The sequence below is a fragment of the Thermobia domestica genome, chromosome 1, assembly GCF_964235325.1.
Source record: "Thermobia domestica chromosome 1, izTheDome1.hap1.1, whole genome shotgun sequence".
Taxonomy (NCBI): Eukaryota; Metazoa; Arthropoda; class Insecta; order Zygentoma; family Lepismatidae; genus Thermobia; species Thermobia domestica.
In genome coordinates, this window is record NC_137454.1 from 287676203 (window position 1) to 287700267 (window position 24065).

General features: G+C 34.9%; 1 protein-coding gene across 1 annotated transcript in view; it reads left to right on the top strand.

The window, feature by feature from the left end:
* Positions 1–24065, top strand: part of LOC145661223 (uncharacterized) — a gene marked incomplete in the record, with an annotated part of 459297 nt that overhangs the window by 365150 nt on the left and 70082 nt on the right. Inside the window, 1 exon segment of the mRNA XM_081726681.1 lies at positions 19075–19256. Coding sequence (XP_081582807.1) covers positions 19075–19256 — 182 coding nt within the window.

Here is a 24065-nt window from a genome sequence, read left to right on the forward strand (position 1 = left end):
CGGTCCATATATCTTGCTCTGGAAACAGCGCAAAACACGTTCACTTTGGGGCTGTCACGTACCAGCTCCACGTGCGCATGTGGATTTTCTGCGCCCCAAATACGACAATCGTGTGTGTTGACTCGGCCGGAAAGATGAAAAGTTGATTCGTCACTGAATACCACATTGTTCAAGAATGAATCATCACCACTAATGCGATCCAACATGGTAACACAGAATTCATGTCGGATATGTTTATCCGCTTCACTCAGTGCTTGAACCAAGGACAGTCTGTATGGCTTCCTCGGGTGCAGTGTTTCACTTGGAAAAATTTGGTGTAATTATCTCTAATAGTTACTCAGTTAGTCCCTATCAAAAATAAAATGAATAATAACCCATTTCTTTATCAGTATGAATAAAATGAATGATAACTCATTTGTCAGTAATAATTTAACAAGTGATGATGGAGTGCAGGCTTGGAGTTAGGAAAAAATATTCTCATGTTCTGTTTTCACAAAAAAGAAAATAATCTTTTGTTTCCATGAAAAGCTGCAAATTATGCAGAAAATATCAATTATAAAATATCATGCCGTTTTCGAGAGTGAATATGATCCCATTAAACGCGGAAAAATAAGAAATGAACATGAACCTTTCACAGTTTGTACTGAACAATAAACGTAGACACACTTCTGTTGCATAACATGATAAGTTCCAAAATGATTATGTTTACATTGGAGTACCTACAAACAGTTCTAGCTTTCATACTTCAAACATATCAACAGCCTTTTCAAAACAGTTCTGATTGATATCTATCACCAGACTTTACCATTGCGAGAATAGGCAAAATGTCAAGGCGAGAATAGGCAAGATATCTGACTCTTCAATGAATGAAATGTCAGTTTTGACATGTATTTAAGGCTCATAAGTTCAAATTCATGCTATTACAATATAACGATATGCGGTATTATTTCGGCCACTTCTTTTAAAATTTGCAAGAAGAGTATCCTGGTCTAATTCACTGTTTCAGGGTCCTCTACTTCGACCAAATCTTCAGGTTGTTGGTCATCTAAATTATCATCATCAGAAGATGGTGTCAGATAAGCAAGCATTCTTCAGCAAGACATTCTTCGTCGCTACTCGAAGAGTCACGAGCTCTTCTATTGTTTATTCTTGGATGCCGTATAACATAGTGGCACTGGAACATCATAGTTAGCATGAAGTCCTTCATGTCATCACATTTCGTAATAATCTCACATAGTGTTTCATAATGGCCCCACATTGTGTTTCATAATAACCAATTTGACTTTTGACCCATGTTGGCCCTCCACCATGCATCATTTCACACATTACTTACAGGGTACATGATCTGAAAAGCCCAAAACATTCTCTACAAGAATATATTAGTTAGTGACTGAGGCATTTGATATATGAGATGTAACAAAAGTTTTGCAAGAAAAAATAAAAGTTTTTTCGTTGAAAAATGGATGCTTTCATGTTATATTTTCTCTCTCAAAAACTGCGATAATTCAAATATTTGAAATATATGCAATAAATATAGCAGCGAATTTACGGCTTTGTCATATTTTTTGAGACTTCAAACTCACAGAGTTCTGAAAAACAGAGGTGTTTTACAATAGCCCCAATTTTTCTGTGTTTCACAATTACCCCATTTTACCCTATTTTAACCTTCAAGTTCTTCTACAGAAATTTCCGAAGGCAAAAGAATTTTGACTGAATAATAACACGAATTCCCTGCTTTCCGCCGACATTTAATTTCTTCGTGGATGTAATTTTGGTATGTTAATGTTGTTCCTAGGTATTTGAAAGTATTCGCTTAATCAAAAATAATATTCAATATATAATGTGTCCATAATTTGCAGTATTACGGTCACGGCGAATTTCCGTGTATTTAGTTTTCTCTTCATTTACTTTTAATCTCATGTCCTTGTAGGCGTTTATAAAACTTTTATATTTCTTTACTGTCTCCATATCAGTCCGTATCAGAAACAGTGGCGGCGTAAGGGCGGGGCGAGCGGTGCCCCCGCCCCGGGCCCCACTTTGTGGGGGCCCCCGACGGTAGGTAAAAAGAATAGTTACTAAGGAAATTACTAAGGAAAAATAGTTACTTAGGGCCGTCAAGGTTTATAATCCACACCTTCCCTAAATGTAAACGCAATTAATTGTCAATCAATATTACACCATATAACGGATGAAACAACAGAAATATCTGTGTAATAAAGCTAATCAGTGCTGGATTTCCGTATAAGCTAAACAAACTATAAGTTTCGGGCCTCACTCTTTGGGGACCCGAAAGAAATTTAAAGAAAAACTGAATATTGATTAAAAATAAATAAAATAAAAGTTTCATTATCTTGGAGGCTCCCAAAGAAATTTAAAGGAAAAAGCTCTGAATATACGTGAAAAATAAAGTAAATGTTTCATAGTCTTGGGGGCCTCCCAAAGAATTTTAAAGGAAAAGGCTAAATGCAGGCGAAAAAATAAAACAGACGTTCCACTTTCTTGGGGCCCCCAAGAAAATTTAAAATAAAAAGTTGAATGTAGATGAAAAATAAATAAAATACAAGTTTTACTGTCTTGTGGCCCCAAAGAAATTTAAAGGAAAAAAATGTACTGTATGTGGATTAAAATATGAATAAAATAAAAGTTTCACTCTGTTCAATTACCTCATAGAAATTTAAAGGAAAAGCTGAGTGTAGATTAAAATATAATGAAAGTCAAAGTATATTGCGTTATTTACATTCTAAGGTCTTATGAAGCAAGTAATGGGACCCCGTCTGCTATCCTGCTTCCTAAACTATCACTGTTTATTTATTTATTCATATATCAGCTCAAGAGAAGGATAGAAAGAAGGGATCAACGTATATAATGCTTTATTAGGGTACTAGCATTCTGTTCCTAATTAAAAGCTCTTTGGTGCAGACGCTATAATCCAAGGATCTTATAAAATAGAGGATCTGCCCTTACAACAAAATCTTGAAGCCATACGTCACAGTAACGCCACCCCTACCCTGCCCACTCCACCCAATAGGATCGCAACGTTTTGAGCCAACAATCATGGCGGAAACGAAAGTAGCCAATCAGACTATGGTGGAAACGAGAGTAGCCATTCAGATATGCCGATGCTCGTTTGTTTTTTGGCTTTATCGATTATTAGGATGACGATACATATGGGCAGATCCTCTATTTATAACATTCTTGCTATAATCGCTGATTCACTTGTTTTCCTTCTGTTTGTATTCTTTTGCCCTTTTCAGCGAGCGAAACCCTTTTGCTTAGCTGGTTTCCCCATTTCTGCTCTTGTTGTTTGGCGAATGAATTTACATTTCAGCCCACAAATTTAGAGTGAAGAAAATGTTAAATAAGAAAACAAGTGTTAAAATAATCAAAGTACTTCAGCATTATATTTAATTCAACTCCTGATTGTTCTCATATGAAACACTTGTCACAAATCATTTGATTTGTTGACATACAACGTGATTCTGTTCAAGTTCGGGAAGCATTTATTGATTTCATCTCTGTTAAAGGAAAGACTTTTGAGACTGAAGAAACTTGAACGTGATAGGCGTGATATTAAGATTGCAGAATCCAGTCTTGTGATAATCAGGCTACAATGGTCGGTCAATATTCTGGAGTTCAAACTTTGATACGGAATATAAGTTCTTTGGCCATTTTCGTTCCTTGTAACAATAATTCATTGAACCTTGTGGCTTACATGCTGCGCACGTTAACGTTGTGGCGGCGACTTTGTTGGAAGCAATGGAACGTTTGTTGGTATTCTTCTCTAGATCTACTCACCGATGGAATGTGCTGCAAAATCACTTAAAGATTGGTCTGAAACGTGAAAATGACACTAGATGGAGATCAAAAGCAGAAGCTTTAAAGGCACTTTCTAGTCAATTGGATGAAGTAATTGATCCGTTGGAAGATCTGCGTGACACTTCGATTGAAACGTGGCTCCTTGATACTACAGGAGATGCTGGTCTTCTTCTTTCAAGCATCCAATAATTTAATTTGATCGCTTTACTATATTTCTGGTCTGCAAATCTCTCTTATATTGATCGGATCCAAAAATGCATTCAATCTCAGGATATGAGTTTCAATCAAACTCTTATTCAGTTACAGAGCCTGGTTAACACCATTAATACCTGGAGACTTGAGCTGGACAAGAAAATCATATCCACAGCTGAGAGAAGTTGCAGGGCATGAAACATAACTGTGGGTACACACAGTAGAAGGAGATGCATGCCTGGAGAAACAAAGAATGAAACCTGACTGCACAGGACAAAGTGAAGCGCTCTATCAATGAAATTCTAGATGAGATGAGACAACAAATGATTATTTTACCGAGATGCATGACCCAAACGACAGATTTGGATTCCTGTGTTCTATGGCCAACTTTGTGCAGCAGCTAGATGATGAGAGCGACGAAAGGCTAAAAGCATGTTGATCTGATTTCGCTTTGTTCTACCCGAATGACTTATTATTATTTCAGGATTGTAAGGATTTAATCCGTTCACTAAGGTGTGCTCAGAAAGCTAAAGAACAACTTGACTTTTCACCACAAGGTATCCTGAAATATGTATCTTTAATGGGGCTTGAAATTTACTAAAGTTTGGCAACCGCTCTTCAGATTTTGATAACACTGCCCGTATCTGTCGCATCATGTGAAAGGTTTTTCACCAAAATGAAATTGATAAAATCATACTTGCGTTTCACAATGAGTCAGGAAAGATTCACGGATCTGACCATTCTTTCTATCGAAAATGAAATAGCATCCACTGGATTCTGATAATATAGTTGAGACTTTCGCTGCTAACAAGGTATCATTCTGAATATTGGTGGAACATAGGCTAATATGGTAGTGGAACTACTGCCGAAAGTAGTTTCATGTTTCAAGTAAAGGCAATAAAAATACAAAAGTACCAGAAGAAAATAAAGTCTTTGTTTTACGTTCCACGGCTATGTCGGTTAGGCTAAAGGGGGCGGTGATGATGAGAAATGAATGAAAAGGTAGAATGAAGAAAGTGGGAGGAAACGGGAGAACCCCGAGAAAATCCACGAGCACGGTGTTTATCCACCACAAAGTCCACATGGGTCGAGCTGGGATCGAGCCAGGGACCCCACGCATCGGAGGTGAACGCTAACCACTGAGCCACCTCGCCCCCAAAAGTACCAAAAGAGTAATAAAAGTCAAGATTTGTCAATTGACTGGTGATAGGTGGTAATGAAAAGTAGGATGGTATAACCCGTAGTAGAATTCTGTGCTCACATATTTAATCTGTAATATCTCCAATTATTCAATATATTGAGGATTTTTTGTTATAATATATTCTAATACTAAGTACCGGTATGTTAGTAAATGGTAATGGAAATAGTCATAAGTGAGAGAATGTAAACAAGACTGAATTATTAAATACAAAATAATATAATCATAAAACAAGTGCGAAATCTGGAAACAATAGTAAAAAGACAAGCAGGAGAGAAATATTCTAGTACTTAACTATTCATTGATATTTCGGCAAAAGTAGCGGGACTAAATAGATCGTACATTATCACTGGAGAGAAACCGAAGGTTAAAGTGAATGGGGCTAATTGTAGGAAGAAAAATCTAATCAAATAAAACCCATCTAACGCAAATTCAGACAGGTAAGAAACTATGAATAAACTTAACCATATGAGAAATTGCGCAGGAGAAACACCAAAGGCGAGAACCGAACAAAAATATTCTAGAAAACATAGAGCTTACAATTAAAAATCCCATCGGTTATACAGGGGTGCCCACAGAGGGGGGCTATGACGCAAACTGCGTCATTGAAATATTTGGGGGGGTGAATCTATATAAATATGTTTGAGGAGGTGTAAAAATTAATCGAAAAGATGATTTTTTTCATGCAAGAACACCTACGGATAGACAAGTAGGGGGGTGCGTCATGGACATAAGAGGGGGGCACCAGTGGGTTATATTATTATTTGCATTTTTTGCAATATCAGCTCATTGTCATGTTTTGTACGTAAATTTGCCTCTAACTGTATTATCAGGAGCATTATATTGCAAAACTTTCACTATTCCATCTAATTACAATATGCGTTGATGCTACGATAGTATAGATGTAGGATAAATTCTGGATTCTTGATTGTTACGTTTTGTTTGTTATTTCTGTTGTGGGTTGTAGTTTCCGTTACACCTGTATCCATAATCCTTTTTCTATCGTGTCTTTTGTTTAAAAATGAATAAAAAAGAAAAAAATTGCAATGATAATCGTGGTCCAGTTTTATTTGTAGATACCAGCCTGAAGGCGGTTCTAAGCAATTAAAAAATAGACAGGGATGCCGAATGTCAGCCCTATTTGTTTGATATATCCCAGATTATAATGATCTAAACACATATACCAACGGGAAAGGGGGAGGAGCAAACAGAAAGAATGATTATGTAAATGAATGTCAAAAATAGAAGTGTATAAATCACGATTGTTTGAAAAGGGGCCCCAACCTACTTCACTGGCCCCGGGCCCCTGTTTGCCTTACGCCGCCACTGATCAGAAATACCAGTATAAGCCAAACTTATAGCCAGTGTAAGTATCACTCAGCTCTAAGGCCTGGTTGCTATCTTAAACTTTCCTTATAGCGTTTTCCGGAACAAACTTGAATAATAATTGTGACAATGCATCTTCTTGTTTCAGCCTGTTCTCGACGTGAAAACTCGTGGACATGTATTTCCTTACACGAAATTCACTTAGGAAGTCATTTAAACACATCTTAATTAATCACTCTTGTTTTCTTCTGTATATCTAATTCGGTGAGAATATTGTACAATATCTATTTCTCTCTTAACCAAGTCATAGGCTTCTTGAAATCAATAAATAATTGATGTACCGGCCAGGGCCGTGCCGTGGAAAATCAGCGCCCGGGGCGAGAGTATACGGCGGCGCCCCATACATATATTCCAAGCATTTTTTCCTTTTATCTCCTGAATTTTTCGTCCCCTCACTTCGGTGCCCGGAGCCGTCGCCCCGCTTGCCTCCCCCCACAGCACGGCCCTGGTACCGGCGTAGTAATTGCGAGAAAATATGATCATTTTAGAAACCAGACTAACTATAGTTTTGGTTCAAACTGATGTTTTTAGGAGTTTTCTACCACTTTTACGTATTTAGACAGTGTTTTCAGGTAATTTGCATAAGAAAGTAACCATTTTTGTTACCTTTTTCGTAATATTCTGCACTGAAACTGTGTAGCGTAGTGAGACTGTGTTTACATTTGAATTGAAATAGTTACAATTTGCAATTACAATAATTAGTTTGCGTCTACAGTATTTGTAGCTTATTTGTGGTAGTTAATATTTACTGTTATGCCATGAAGAATAAATTATTTGTAGCATCACGTAATACTGGACCTGATAACGTACATAAGTAATGTGTTAATTAGATATAAGAAAAGTAATTGAAACATATACTTACTCTTTGAAGTCAATTTCTTTTGCCGCAGTTTCTGTATTTGTTCGCGATCCGCAAGATTTGACATCGGCAAATTTTGGCGCCTTTTCTTTAAAGGATAAACAAGGAAATGGGTCATAATTTTTTGTGTAGTATTTATTTAATTCCAGTATTCATTTCATAGGAGTGAGGCATCGATTGAGTAATTATAACTGCCACTAGAAGGTTACGCCCTCTCTCTCTCGGCAAATGATGTACTGAAAAAGTGCATATTATAATAACATTAGTTGAGCAAGGAAAGATAAGCAAATATAAATGTACATAAAATTATACGATAAGCTCGGAAAATGAAAATATTATAGTTTATATTAATATATAGAAAAGCACATGCTGAATAAAACTGTGAATGAATCATGAGTAGAGACCGGATGTTTAGGCACTAAAAACCTGGAAAATAGGCAGGCAAATAGGCACTAAAAATTTAAAAAATAGGCAGTAAAATAGGCACTAAAATGTAACTCGAAGTAATGAAGATAAATACTCAATACCATTAAGAAATAGATTCAAGTCATAGATAATGTTCAAAGAATATAGAAACATACTTGTTTGTTAATATTTTCTTTTATTGTATATATAAAAACGAAGCTTGTTATGCATTCCATACATACTGGGTGAACCTGAAAGATGTGCACATACTTCGGGAGCTGATTCATGACATCAAAAGAAGACAAAAAGTCCTGTTGCATATTGTCGAATTCCACGTCGTGTACGAGTGACAGGAAGGGGGGGGGGGACTTGGAATCCAAAACCGAATCCTGTCAATTGAAACGAGACATAAAGGTGTTCACATACTTCAGGAGGTGATATGTGACATTCAAGAAGACTTTCTGTCTTCTTTTCATGTCACGAATCACCTCTCAAAGTATGTGCACATCTTTCGGTTCCGTTCCAATTGTCAGGATTTAATTTTCGATTCCAAATTGGCACTCTGTCAGTCGTACACGACACGGAATTCGACAAAATACAAGAGGACATTTTGTCTTCTTTTGATATCACTAATCGCCTCCCGAAGTATGTGCACATCTTCGTATCAAGTTCACCATGTATATCGTAACGTACCACGTGCTTGTGTTTACAAACACTTAATATGTGTGTATTACTTATATAAATTATATATTTTCCCAATAAAGGCTTATTTTGAAGAAAATGCATACAATAGGCAATATTAGGCACTAAAGCAATTATTTAGGCAGTAAAGGTCGAAATAGGCAAAATAGGCAAAATAAAATTGGCTTAAATCGAAACTATAAACCCCCATATAAACTTTAAAACGTTATTTTTGATCATATCTTTAATAATAAAGAATAGGCATTTTGCCTAACATCCGGTCTCTAATCATGAGTGATAAGATGAAAGTGTAATCATTGATATTGAGTGAGACATGGATATTGTTAATTAAAATATATGCATATTAATCTCCTGTCTTGATTCGGCTTAAGATTGATGTAAAGCCCAGATTAGTGGTAAGGACAAAAAATACAGCCATTTAAAAAGATGAGGGAGATCTTGAATGATTTGACGATGAAAGAACCGGTGACGAAAGTGATCCATTAATAGAGCTGTCATGCAAAGTGTGTGTGTGTAATATGCTTAATGGCGTATGCGAATATTTGAACCAGGATTCAAATTAAGAGTGTATGAAAGTTGTGTCCAGAGAAATATATTTATTAAATTCAAGACATTTTGCTATATATCGTTTCCTTAAGAATGAAATATAATACACAAGCGATGGAATTTCCATTCCGGTGTATAATTCGTGATTAGGATTCAGTAATTTGACGCGATATACTAATCGTACTGCATGGTGTTCCATAATTTCTTGTCGATAGTAGAATTTAGGGTGAGCTGAATGCCAAACAATGTGGTCAAAGGTAAGAATAGTGTACATGAATCCCTTAATGTGTTAATTAGCAACTTGATATTCAGCTTCAATTCTATCCTACGATCCTTCGAATTCTGTTGTAATCTATTCTTAGCTTTTTAAGTATAAGTTTCTAGAGATGAGTTGTCCACTGCAATTTATCATTGAATACTATTCTTAAATATCATACCGACTTAGAAGGTTCTAACTTGTGCATTCCGACAGAGACATTGAGTAAATTAGGGTTTTAGTGAATTTTACTCCGACATTTAGGTGATATTATGTCTAACACAGTAAAATCTACGTATCTTCAGTGGACCCTTTATTAAACAGAAAGTTAAACAGAAAAAAATTCACGGTTCCATGAATTTACTGGCGAAAATCGTGTTGAATTCTCTTCATTAAACGGACAATGGAAATCAAAATAAGCCTTTTAACGGAAATTTTCAAGTTTCGGAGTGCAGCATTTAGTAAATTTTTAGACATCTTATGAGAGATTAGATATAGTTTCAGCGAAATAGACAGTGACTTTCAACCCGAAGCAGACACAACGGCTTTATATGCTTTAATTAAGAATTGTACAGAAAGTCTGAAATAAGAAGAGGATGTGGAGAAATAAGAGAAATAAGCATTGGGTTGGAAGAAGAGTGTAGGCTAAAGGCTTTTCGAGATTCTGTAAAAGTTTAGAGGAACTGTCTTACGCTGAAATGACACTGACATACTTAGTGTGATTTCTCAGGCTAAAGTCTCAGCAGACAAGCAGCGATGTGTACAGAAAACTCACCTTGACTATTGGAAAAATTAAGTTAACGCGTGTACAGTTTTGTTTTGTTTTGTTTTGTTTTGTTTTTTTGTTTTGGTTCATTGTAAATTTTGTGTATATTAATTCGTAGTAGAAATACAGTAAATTGTGTAAGATCATACAGGATCTTGCTTTATCTTAGTATGTACATTATATGCGTGTACTTTTTTTCTTGCATTGGTGTACCTTAACTGGAAACTTTTGCAAGTCCGCTTCGATTCCACTAAAGACAGGTTTTACTGTATTTATGTTTTCTTTTCATTCATGGCAATTCTCCATTTCATACACCACGCAAAAAAGTAATTAATTGTGAGTTGTAAGTTTGTATTAATCTGTTTTATAATTTTTCCAAGAGTTAGGAAGACGGTGTAATTAACGTATTGAAATAAGTAAATGTTAAATGCTGGTGATGGAATATCAGAAGTAGTGACAGGCTGCAAACTTGAGGAACTCCTATATATAGAAAGATAGGATAAGACAATGAATGGTTGATACAGAAATATGCGATACGGTTGAATATAGAGAAAAATTAAGTCCAAATTTAAGCAATTTGTAAAATAAACCATAGTGTCAATTCGGTTGAAAGCTTTCTCAACATCCATTAAAATCAAACAAGATAGAAGTGATTTATTGTATTGGACAGTGGAGGATCTAAAAGGTAAAATCTGGGGGGCCTAAAAGGTTTCAGACTATGATAGGTATACAATATATACTTACTATAAACTTTCAAAATATATAAATAGGCCTAATAGCTTAAATTATTTTTGTCACTCAGAAAACTGGGGGACCTAGACCCCCCGGCCCCGGGCTAGATCCGCCACTGGTATTGGAAAATAAGTATTGTCGTCAGACGAAGTAACTGATCATTTACACTGTATGAGGATCAATACACGGTCCGAAAAATTGGTAAAAGTGATGGTTATTCAAATATGGATGTAATCCTTGCACAATACCATAATTTTCTCCAGTGCCTCTATACTCTTCAAACGTTCTTACATAGCCATCTTGGACGATGGAATATATGAGTATTAAATATTTATGTAGTTTATTTTGTAATATCGAATTTTAACATCTTTATATCATATTATTTTTTAAAACATTTATTGGGAAACGGGAAAATTTGTTCCGGGGAGGCAAGCGTAGTATTCCGGGGGTCACTCCTCGTACTATTTTATTTATTATTATATTATAGGCGTATTACAGTAGGAAGTCGATAATCCGAACGTCAAAAATCCTAACGTCATTTGTCATACATATTTTTATCTTCCCTTAGGCCTATACAAGTTAAGTTTTAAGTGTGAGTTACAAGAACAGTGTAATTTGGTGTACGAGCGGGTTCTTTAGAAACACTAAATGTACGTAGCCTAACATACGGTATTGTCATTACTGTATGTATTGTATAACCACTGTATCGATAAAAGAGCGTGCCGTACAGTATATTTAATCCTAAATGGCATTTTCTTGGTCATTTTCGAAAATTCGAACAATTTGAAAATCTGAACTACCTGCGGTCGCAATTAATTCGGATTTTCGACTTCCTACTGTATTTTGGCCTCGTCCAGGGGAAGGGCACTCGCAGAGCTCCGGGGGGAACAGTGTCCCTCAAAAACATGTTTGGAAGAAACACTGGTTGGGAACATTTGTATTGTTACGTATTGTAGGAAATATTTGTAATTTTTATTATATCACGTAAAATTATTACAATATTTAATTATCACAATATTTAAACTTAAATTATTAGGAAGGATGGATATCCTTTGATCTATTTCGTAAGACACCATCTCTTACTTTCTATAGTCGATCAAACGAGATCGCAGGAATAAGATTTGTTTTGTTATGAACAGTGAAAGCTGTTTTCAGCTAATAGACATTGTGTGCAATAATAGGCAGGATTGAAAACTAATTGAAGTTTGCAATTGTAGCGCTATAAGTATATTAATATGTTTAGAATTTGAAAATAGATTAAAATATTGATTTGATTGCATGTAATGAATGTAATTGTACATGTGTCATTGTAAATACTATTTGACATCAGAGACAGATCCAGGACCGACTTCTGGGGGGGGGGGGGCGGTGGTTTGTCATACTGCTACTTACAGATACTTTTAACAGCTTCAAACTCTGGAATGGGTTTTATTTATATGTATAAAATAAAAAAGTTTCCTCTTCTGGGGAGGATCGCCCCGATCTTCCCCCCTGGATCCGCCATTGTATAACATGAAACGGAGAAATGGCTAGCCTGAAAAGTTTTTTTTTTTTAAATCTTTTAACATACTTTCTCTGCTGGGAATTGAACTAGGGACTTGGCGTAACATTCAACTGGATATTTACTACACTTATCTCTTGAGTGAGTAAGATACTTTCTATTAAACTTAATTTGTGCAGTAGTATATGACTTGAAAATTGTGTTAGGTTTTTTATATAAAATGTTGGAAATGAAATGTTTAGCTTCCAGTTATATTGTGTAGGACTAATGCTCGAATAATGAAAAATTACGTATATCGTGAACGGGGATTAACTTCTATATCGGAGATTGTCATTGCGCCTGAATTATATGGTAATAATTCCAAACGGACAATGGATAGATGATGAAACCGGAAATGAACCTTGTACTAGTGATGTAGATAAATAGTGGTATATCTTTATTAAGATTATTTTTGTATTTATATTCAAAGTGAAGAAAATATCTTACGGAAAACATATTCTTAGCAAGCATTTAACTGTTAGTTGCGGAAAGGAAGTTGGTACATTTGATTTATTTTCAGCACCAGAAAATGGAGATTGGTAATATTGTTCACCATTTCTGGACTGTGTGTCAATAATTGAAATAGATGGTTCTAGTAAATAGGTGATGCGTGCTCTATTCCTATTGGTTGACGTACAATATAAAAGAAAGAAACATAGATATAAAAATATAGATATCTTTATATATCACAAAATATAGATATTTCTATATATCACATCCTCTTTGATTTACTCGACGACGCAGATTATTTTCTAACTTGACTTTACGCAGTGCATCATAATTTTATTGAATACTAGTGAATAATTTGTATGTTGAAAATTTTGAAGCCGGTGTTAATTTTTTTACAGCGCTGAATAATTGAATTTGTCATCTGACTTTTTAAAATTCATTATTATTCTGTTTTGATTTTAATGCAAATTTTGTTGAAAATCAAAACAGATTTGATATTTATTAGTTATGTTTACTGTATTATTTTGCATTTGAAATTTGAAAATTCCGTTATAATATTAAACTCTGTAGTTTTTCAATACCGTGGCTATATGAGAAACGTGGCTTCCTTAAAGCACTAAAATTGTTTTAAACATTAAATGGATTAAGTTTTAGCAAATACAGAAGGATATTGAGTACCAGAAAGCATTGAAAGATTGAAAGGAAATTGATTTTATGTTGATTTTAGCACCAAAGCTTCTTTGGACAGAGGCCTATTATGAATAATTATTTTTATATAACTTACCCCTGAATTAATACAATTATAACATTCGTTTAAACTAAGTTTAGCGCCACATTTAGGATCAAAGTTATATGAGACGGGTATTCCAATCACATGAGTTGTAGCTGAGAATGAATTCCGCACCTGTACTATTGATACGTATGTAAATCAAACAGTTATAAGGAGTAAAAAAGATCGCAAAAAAATAGTACTGAGACGTATTTGTTTACTAGTGTGGGATATATGAGACGTTGTTTGGAAAGAAACACTTATTGAATTTAGCATAGTTTAAATGAATATTTCTTTCATTATAATGCAGTATGAAACACAATTTCCTAAGACTGACATTAATTGCAAAGCGGAATCTGCTTAAATATGTATTAAATTATTCTGAAAACTATGTTGATATTTAACTTCAGTTTTTTTCTCTTTTTCATGCTACATCATGAACTGCTACTAGCATTTCTCTTTAATTGAAATACGTTTACCAGAAATTGATCTAAGATCTTTTGCACAGAAAGCACTGATACTTTTATGAAATTGTATATTTAAATTTTGGTTTACGATACCACGATTGGTAAATGAAACCATGTAAAATGTAAAACTTCTCACTACCCTACGTGACAAGTCTCTACTCGTGTATAAATGCGCGGACCAGTAGGTAGAGTGAAAATGCAGAAGGCACTGTTTACCCATGTGAATATAAATTATGGATTAGTGAAATGCACTGCTTTTGTCTCCTGCAAAACTCCACTTTCGATTCTACTATATTTTGCGAGAGGTCGATTATTATATGGTTTATAGCGGAAGCGCATGTAAGACTCTGATGTTAATATCATATTTTGCATCATAAGAACTGCACTGCCATGTCTGTATCTCAGAACGTGCATGGCATTGGAAAGATACTCGATATCAAGGAAATATGAGAATCTGAACTAATTTAGATAATTCGTAAATACCTTTCTCCAAATAAAGAAGAAATTATAGGTTTTCCTGCTTCTTGCACAACAAAAGAAGACAAACGAAAAAAATATAAATGAGTCTCATGGTTTTTATTAGAATATGAACGAATCCTGGGTTAAGGTATATTGCTAAGATATTTTTTTTAAATCGCTCAATGACAAATCAGAATACAGGACTGATAGATGACTGCAATATAAAATCGTTGTCAATTTTCTGGCATTTTTCCTATCTACTGTTATCACAACATCACTTACAAGCAGAGATGCCTGTCATTCAGTGTCTTTTCATTATAACATACAAAAAACATTGAGAGCGAAAACAAATCATAGAACTTACCAAATGTCATTCTTCCTTTGTATATTACATCTTAGGAAAAGCTTAAGCTCTATGAGCTTTTAACGGACTTTGATACCTGCCACTGTTTTATACCACGACACAGATACTAATGTGTTTGTTTAATGTCATGATAAAAAATCTAAGTTTATAACAGGATCTTATCTGGGGATGGACTGAAGATTAAGTACCCAAGGATGGGAAATGAACAATTTGATAGGTTTAGGAGCAAAATACTACTCATACCTATTAGAAGAAATTAGGACAGGAAAATAGACTATGTTTAGAAAATTACAGGTATTACATTAAATTACAGGATGCGTCAAAAATTAATTTTGAGAGTTTCATCAAGTAATTCAGGGTAAAATTGAATCTAAAATGTTAAACAATCTAGGTATAATCTTCCGTAACGTGAATTCATCATTGTGTTACGACCTCGGACGAAAACTGACAAGGTAATAACAAACGATGTCGATTTAATCTTACTAGTGAGACATTATATAACCATACCATACAGTTAGAAGTTAGTCTTGTCCGGTGATGAGTGGATGAACGTGTGATCATTTTCACGACGAAGGATATGTAGATTAGATAATATATAAATAATTTTCATATAAATTAAATGAAATAAATATAATAAGTATAAAATACGTAAATGATATGGGAATATAAATACAATATGAATGAATGGAAATAAATACAATAAATGGAATAACAATATTACATTACCTGAGAATTAACAAGGATTTATTTTACAATAATTCATATTTGCACTACCCCTATTGTATATACTTTGAAATTAGAACATTGTATATATTATAAATTGCATATATTATAAAACTGAAAACTGTACTTAATCTTTATAAAGACGCTAATGTATATAATATTTAAATGCAAATATGTGTAGTATTTATTATGTAATATATACAGTGTTTCAAAACAACACCGTCAACGTTTGGGAGGTGATTCCTAACACCAAGATAACACAAAAAGTATAGACCATCCTGGGTGCACTAATGCTTCCTTTAGGAGTTATAGCCTGCCGAAAACATGAAAAAATGAACTTTTTAGGGCCATAGCTCCAAAACTATTGGACCTATCGTAGTAGGATTAAGACTTTACTTAGGAAGTAGTATCTGCCCTATCCAAATATCCAAGTTTCAGAATGATCGATGTTTAGAAGAACATTGATACCCCCTTCACCAAATGCTTACATGTCTTCAAAATAAGAATATCACACTATTAATCTCAGATGATAAACAATATCAACCGTTAGCACCTACAGAGCATTAGTCCTGAAATTTTATTGTCAAACCTTGTGTTAACCAAATGACAGTTTCGGAACAAAAAATAATAAATAATTAAACAAATTAGTTACAGACCTTCTTGAAATAAATTGCAAATTATGTATTGTCAACAGTGGCGTATTTACGATTTTGTTCAAGGGGGCTTTGCTAACTTCCGGGGGAAGCTTTGCCTGGAAATGTGAAAATTCTGCAAGATATTTCATTTACTTACTATAATAAGTAAGATTTCGGGTGGGCTTAAGCCCGAAAGCCTCCCCTTAAACACTTATTGTCAATAATGTACAAGCTCAACACAATGATTTCAAAATGTACGATTTTTAAAAGATTTTACAGTTAGACATTATTGCTTAAGGGTCTTCACTAGAGCGAAATTAAACTACCGCTAATTTTAGAGTTTTTCTGTAATATCTTCAAAACAAATAAAAATATTCGAAAAGCAGAAACGTAGTGAACTAGACAATACGATTTTGCATGTGATACCTTTACCACAACTCACCTACCTGCTTTTGGTATGCCGCTATTTACAGAACCCGCAAAAAATGTTCAATTTATCTACAGTTCCAAATCGAAAATAGATAGATGAGTTGTGATAACGGTATCACATGCAAAATCGTATTGTCTAGTTCACTATGTTTTTGCTTTTCGAATATTTTTATTTGTTTTGAAGATATTACAGAAAAACTCTAAAATTAGCGGTAATTTAATTTCGCTGTAGTTAGATAACATTGTTGCGTTTAATGTTTCACGAGTGACGCCCAAGATATCGCAACACACTTTGATTAGGATTAAGCATTGTTGCTGCTGTTGCAGGCTGTACAATCTGTCTAAAAACTTAATTTATTTTAATACTTACAACTTCATGGCAAAACAAACATTGTGTAAAGCCTAGGTTTATAGGAATGCATTAGATGTATTTCTAAATTCTAAATATTGGCGACACACCTCATAGAGCTACGTGGCATCAGTTCAGAAAGCTTGACCTACATAACGGTATATGAACACAATCTGACTTACTTCATGATGATAGGTAGAAGTTCTGCTTAGATGATGTTATCACTTGCTGTGTAACTGGAAGAAAACTCTCGTTAGGTTGTACAAATATGTTCTCCAGTTAGGGGTTCAGAAATCTAAGGGAAATTTCATAATTGTATTTTTTGGAATAGCATATGAAGATGGAAAAACAACGGCAAGAAATTTATAATGATGTTAATTTCGATATGATATATTTATCCTTTGTATCCTCCGCCACTCCACTTTCAAGAGTCTTCCACAAAACTACAATTATTAGGTTCACACATTCTTCTCCGAGCTACTGAAATATAAAGGTAACCAAGAAAGTTTTGTCGCTTTTAGAGGAGGTCTGTGTTCAATTGCCCCTCACATCGCGAGTTGAAAGCGAATGGAGATAAGGCGAAGGTCAGTTGTTGACGTGGGTATATCCAACATGCTACGTGGTTGTGGCTGTTCAGTTACACCGTGAACTTGCGTAAGGACAGAGTGAACATGAGACCCCCATACAGCGTCATAAAGGCGTGTCTGCTGTACGAGTTCACACTGGGGTCAAGCGCCGCTGCAGCGGGGCGGAAGATACCCCAGGTCTTTGGTGAGGGTGTAGTGACTACGCAGACAGTACAACAGTAGTTTAACAACTGTAAGGGAGGTGACGAAACATTCGAAGACGCACCACGTGCCGGAAGACCAACATATGTACAAAATGAAGATCTTCAGGCAGCAATTGAGGTGATCAGTGGCCAGGCATGTTAGGAACTGGGACTACAATTCAGCGTGAGTGGAGAAACTATTCGGCAGCACCTCCATCAACTTGGGAAGCACTACAAGTTAGGTCGATGGGCCCCATATCATGCGATTCTAGACCAGAAGGCAACGCGAGCAGATACCTGTGTTTCTTTGCTGTCTCGTGTGAGGAAGGAATCATTTTTGGACAGGGTATTGACATATGATGAGAAGTGGGACCTATACGAAGCTCCACAGCGCCGTCATCATTGGTTAGTATCCCATGAACCGGTTCCAAAACAGCCGAAACCAGTATTGCAACAGAAGAAGGGCCTCCTGGGTGTTTGGTGGACTGCTCGCTGAATCGTGCATCAGAAACTGCTATCGGCTGATCAGAGCATCAATGCAACTGTATACTGTCAGCGGTTGAGTCGTGTTCAAGAAAAACTCAAAACTCAGGAGCCAGTTCTTCTGAATCGCAAAGGGGTCCTCTGTTACAGGACAACGCTAAGCCCCACATGAATATAATGACCCGGGACATCTTTCTACGCCTTTGATGGAAAACACTATTGCATCCGCCATACAGTGCACCGTCCGATTATCGCCTGCTCCATTCCTTAGACAATCACCTTAGAGAACGCCAGTTCAAATTCCCAGTAGACGTGCAAAATAGAGTTGATACCTTCTCTGCTTCACGGCCCACCAAGTTCTACCGCGATCCACGGCCTTTCAGAAAGTTGGCACAAGATCGTCGATGCTGATGGGAACTATTTCTGATTTTCCAGGTACGTCTTAGGTAACAAATTGATGTTGGAAGGTGGTGAGTGAAAAAGCGACAGAACTTTCTTTGTTACCTTTATAACTTACCCAATTTCAAAGTAATTGACAAGATTAATCGTATAAAAGTAATAAATCAAATTTTGTCTATTCGTGCTTGGAACTATACTAGCTAGTAAGGAGCTGCTATTATTATTATTATTATTATTATTATTATTATTATTATTATTATTATTATTATTATTATTATTATTATTATTATATAAACACCTTTATTTCAGTCAGTTCATCACGAATCGACTCCTATCACTACAACAATATTCCAATTTAATTGTTTCAGTCTTGCTTTCAGGTGGGCAAACAAAGGAGGAAGTCATCGAAACGAACGAAAGACTACGAGCAGTGCGCATCCGATTGGAGGAATCTTACGACACGGCAAAACAAGCCCTCATTACTCTTCAGGGAAAATACACTGACAGTAAGTCAGTGCGGAACGTCTTCCAACGCTATGCAATGCTTAAAGTCATGATAAAAGTAAGTAAAAACAATTTTGTAACTACGCTTAGTACGATAAATCTTACCCAATATTTTTCTTCTTAAATATGTTCTATATATGTGTACGAAGAACCTTTGACATATCGCATTGTCCCATTTTCGCGACAGAATCTCTCAGTAAAATTCGTTTTGTTTAGTTTGGGCGTTGTTTATACCGTAGGATGTCCTAAGAATAAAGCCGAATTAAAAGGGATATACGTATACATTATTTTCATGAGATGATGTGTATTGAAGTTAAGCGTTCCTTTCCATCACCAGGCTATATGATACGTGAACTTACTGTTCAAGGTGTAATCCGAAAAACTGTGATACGTTCGATTTCTCCCACTGGGAATCGAACACAGCACCACGTGCATTAAACGGGGAGATCTAGACCAGGTTACAAGATCATGGTAACAATAAGTGAATTTGACGATAATTACATTATATAGTATTTTTTTAAAATTTATTTAATTTTCAAAACCATTTGACATAGTTCGAAATAACACAAAACCAGGACTGTTAATATCAATTTTCTATCTAATTGTAAGTTTCCTTTCCTATTATTATTATTATTATTATTATTATTATTATTATTATTATTATTATTATTATTATTATTATTATTATTATTATTATTATTAAGTTTTCAACTGAATCAACCTATTTTCGGCGCAATTATCTCTTTCATAGAAGGAAGCAATTTTCGACCTCCAATTTTCGGTCACGATCTATTGTTTCCAAAGAAGAATTGAGAGCTCTTGAAGCGGGTAAATTCGATCGGACGCTGGTGACGTCATACGTTCTACGATGACGTCAAAAGCGACGACGCGAAAGCACTAGGGAATGAATGGAAAGTAAGAGAGAAGTTGGAAGCTGTTGGGTGTGAAACAAGTGGAGTTTTAGAATTAGTCACTGGATCTTTTATCCACTTTCCCAAAGGGAAAATAATAATAATAAAAAAATAAATAAAATTAATTTTAAAAAAACTTGTATAAACTGTGACGAGTAATCAATTTTAAACAGGAGGTCTTGAATTAAAACTATGTACTTAAGTGGTTACCGCATTAAACGTGCAAAAAGGAGGCCGGGTTCGAATCACTCAGGTATCGAATTTTCTATAGTGCATCAATTTCAATTTCAATCCATTCTCAGTGATAAGCACAATTTTCTCCTGTGTAGAAGAAAGAGATGTACCAGTGAAGAGAAACTATTGTAGGTCAATCAAGTAAGACAAAGATTTACGTATTTTATTCTCTTCAATTGTTCTTGATTTGATATTTTCAGGTTATTTCAATAATTTTCTAACTCTTTTATGACTAGTGTTTTTCTTTCTTTTCACATGCAATATATTGGCCAGTCAACAGCAAAACTATCTCTCCCTCTGACTGCTATAACTCCATTAGGTTGACTACTTTTGTTGGTATCACAAATCCCTGAACAGATGCAACCCAACTTACACATAACTCATCAAGTGGTAACGCGGTGGAGAACTGAAACAAGAGTGTCGCGGCTAAATCGATGCAGAAAAAAAAATTGTCCACTCTAAGTTTACTTTCTATTGTTTGGAAGGTGCCAAATATCAACGACATTATAACTCGTCGTGTGTATAATGTATGTGTACTATTTCACTAGATACCGTACGGTATATGAAAAGAAAGAAAAAAAGACTGATCATTTATGAGCTAGAAAGTGGCTGAAATAAACTGAAAATATAAAATCTGGAAAAAGTAAAAGAAATAAGTTTTTGAATCTTTGTTCTACTCTAATTCCCCGTCTTTTCAACATCACTTTCCTTCTGCACAAGAAATTTTGGATGTCACACTGAGTATGGATTAAAATCGAATCATAGCTTAAAAAAAAAAAAAGAGAGAGAGAGAGAGAGAGAGAAAAGAAAAAGTTCGGATATGCCGGGATTCAAACCCGGATAGCCTGCTTATAACCGATCCCTCAATCACTTGCCTACGCTAATCGGTTCTTTGAGTTTGAGTTTACACAAAAAATACTAGCTAGTTAAAATCCTTTCATATAAGTTTAGACGAGCTACTAATACCCCTTTAATGAGAGCTGATTAATTGTTTTATCAAATTGTATTGTTTAGGTGATTGTAGTTCCAATTTTATTATTGCATTATTATTATTAATAATGGTCATAGCAACAATCCCTTTCATTTTACAGATTTAACCTGTTTTACTTCACATACTGTGACCGTGACGTAAAAGAAAGTGTGAATACTGCAAAAAATATGTTTCCACATTGCAAGAGATTATTCACCATTCATCTTTGCAAAAATCAGTTTATACAAAAACTGTTAGATAGTTTGCCTTCTAATGGCCGATTTATGATCCTAATGTTATTTTATGTTGAGATTTTTATATATCACAAATTTAGAAGTATGTTTGACAATATCTGAAGTAGGGCATCAATACTGCCCTGCAAAGTAAGTTTCAAGTATGTTCCATTAAGGAACATTAGCCTCTATCAGTGTATTTTGCGCTGAACCTCTGGAAAAGTGATCTTAGAGTCACTCTACGTCTTTATTTATTATATCTGCGTATTATATTTTACAAACCTATTGACAATGTCTAGAAATATGAAATAACCATATTTGTTTGAATTCTAGTGCAGTTTTGCAGTTCATTAGAACAATATTTGCTTACATACTCTTAATATTTATTTTAAAACAATATTTGCTTACATACTCTTAATATTTATTTTAAAAACTTTAGTTGTACCGAATTTAAATATTACGATAGATTGGTTCATCTATATAAGCTGGAAATCCAATATATGTAATAATGACAAAAGAGCGAAGTGCAAAATAAAGGCAAATCCTTTTACACACGACACTACATTGTACACTCCGCATCAAAAAAATTGCGACAGCTAACGCCGCGCAGTTAGGCCACCCAATATACACCTTCTTATCCCATAATTGTGTCAGGTAAAGAAACTCCCTCTTTCTCCTCCTTTCTTCTCTCTTATACTAAAATTAGCTAACAACATGAGTGCAATTCTTATTTCAAACTACACATGTATTAGTTTCGATAAAATGAAATAACAAAACCGAGACGAAACAAGATTTATAAGTTGATGTAGGGAGAAACTGAAACACACACACAATGAAAAATTGATACCAATGGATGTCTATTACACAGAGATTCAAAAATGAGGCAGAGAGAGAGAAGAAGAGACAAGAAGAAAAAGAAAAGGAAGAACAGATAAAACTGTTGAATTCAAAAGGAAAAGTTTATGTTCCGCATAGATGTAGCATATTTCAAATTTCAACGTGAAAAATTTTGTGTCGAACTAGTATAATACCATTATATAATTCAATTCCTATAAAATTTGTTCCCATCCTATAATTCAATGTTTTTTTTTTCACGTTAAAATTTGAAACATGCTGCATCTATGAGGAACATAAACTTTTCCTTTCCAACATTTGTAGCTTTTCATTACGATATACTTTGGACTTTTAATATAGTGTATTTCTGATAGAAATTTAGCAGTAAAATAGAACTCTTCTATTTTCTCTTTCTTTCTTTCTCTTTTCTATTCGTTTTTTCTTTTTTGTTCAGTTTGCATCAGTAGTCTGAAATGAAGGATATTACCAACGCTATCTACTGGGTTTATTAGACTGTATTTTGGAACAGTAGATCCAATGAACACTACCGAATTTGCAATCCAACCACGCTGAAACAAAGCATGTGTGTTAAACTTTTGACACTATCCCAGATGTGTCTCGGAGATCTACAGTTGTACTTGAAATTGAGTATGCTATCCATTATGAAAGTGACAATGAATGTTTAAAACATCCTCTATATATTCGAATAGTTCTGAAAAATATGTATAAACAAACGTTATTTCTATATTACTGTTGGATTTCTGGAAACGGAACTTTATAATGTTAGGTTCTTTTCTTACTACGTTTGAATTCCACAGTTTTATCTGTTGCCCCTTTTCTTTTTCTACTTGTTTCTTCTTCTCTCTCTCTCTCTCTCTCTCTCTCTCTCTCTCTCTCTCTCTGCCTCATTTTTGAATCTCTGTGTAATAGACATCCATTGGTTTCAATTTTTCATTGTGTGTGTTTCAGTTCCTCTCTACATCAACTTATGAATCTTGTTTCGTCTCGGTTTTGTTATTTCATTTTATCGAAACTAATACATGTGTAGTTTGAAATAAGAATTGCGCTCATGTTGTTAGCTAATTTTAGTATAAGAGAGAAGAAAGGAAGAGAGAGAGGGGGTCTCTTTACCTGACACAATTATGGGATAAGAAGGTGTATATTTGGGTGGCCTAACTGCGCGGCGTTAGGTGTCGCAATATTTTTTGATGCGGAGTGTACATTTTACCATGGTACAAAGAGTATGGTCTTTGTGTAATCTCTTCTCACACTATTTATATAATTTAGCCATATCTCACTTGTAAAAGCTCATCTTCATTGCTTTTCTGACACAAGATAATGGTTATGAGACGTTCTTAGCGCTTTTGGGAGATGTACTTTTGACTTTGATATTGACTAATCTTGGACTTCTGACGAACCATGTATCGAGGAAGTGTTTAATCCTTCTGTCGAATTCATATATTTGTTGTCATCATACCGCTGTTGTTATACAATTCCCAATGAAGTCACCACTTGCCACTACTGCAATATTTTCGGCATTTGCAAATAGATTTCTTGACCATCTTTTACTTCTCAATCGAGGTCTGTACGCTTCGTGGTGTCTACCTAGAAGGCAATATTGAACATACATTTGGTGCATCTCTTTGGAACATCATGAGCGTTACTAATTCATTTCAATGAAAATA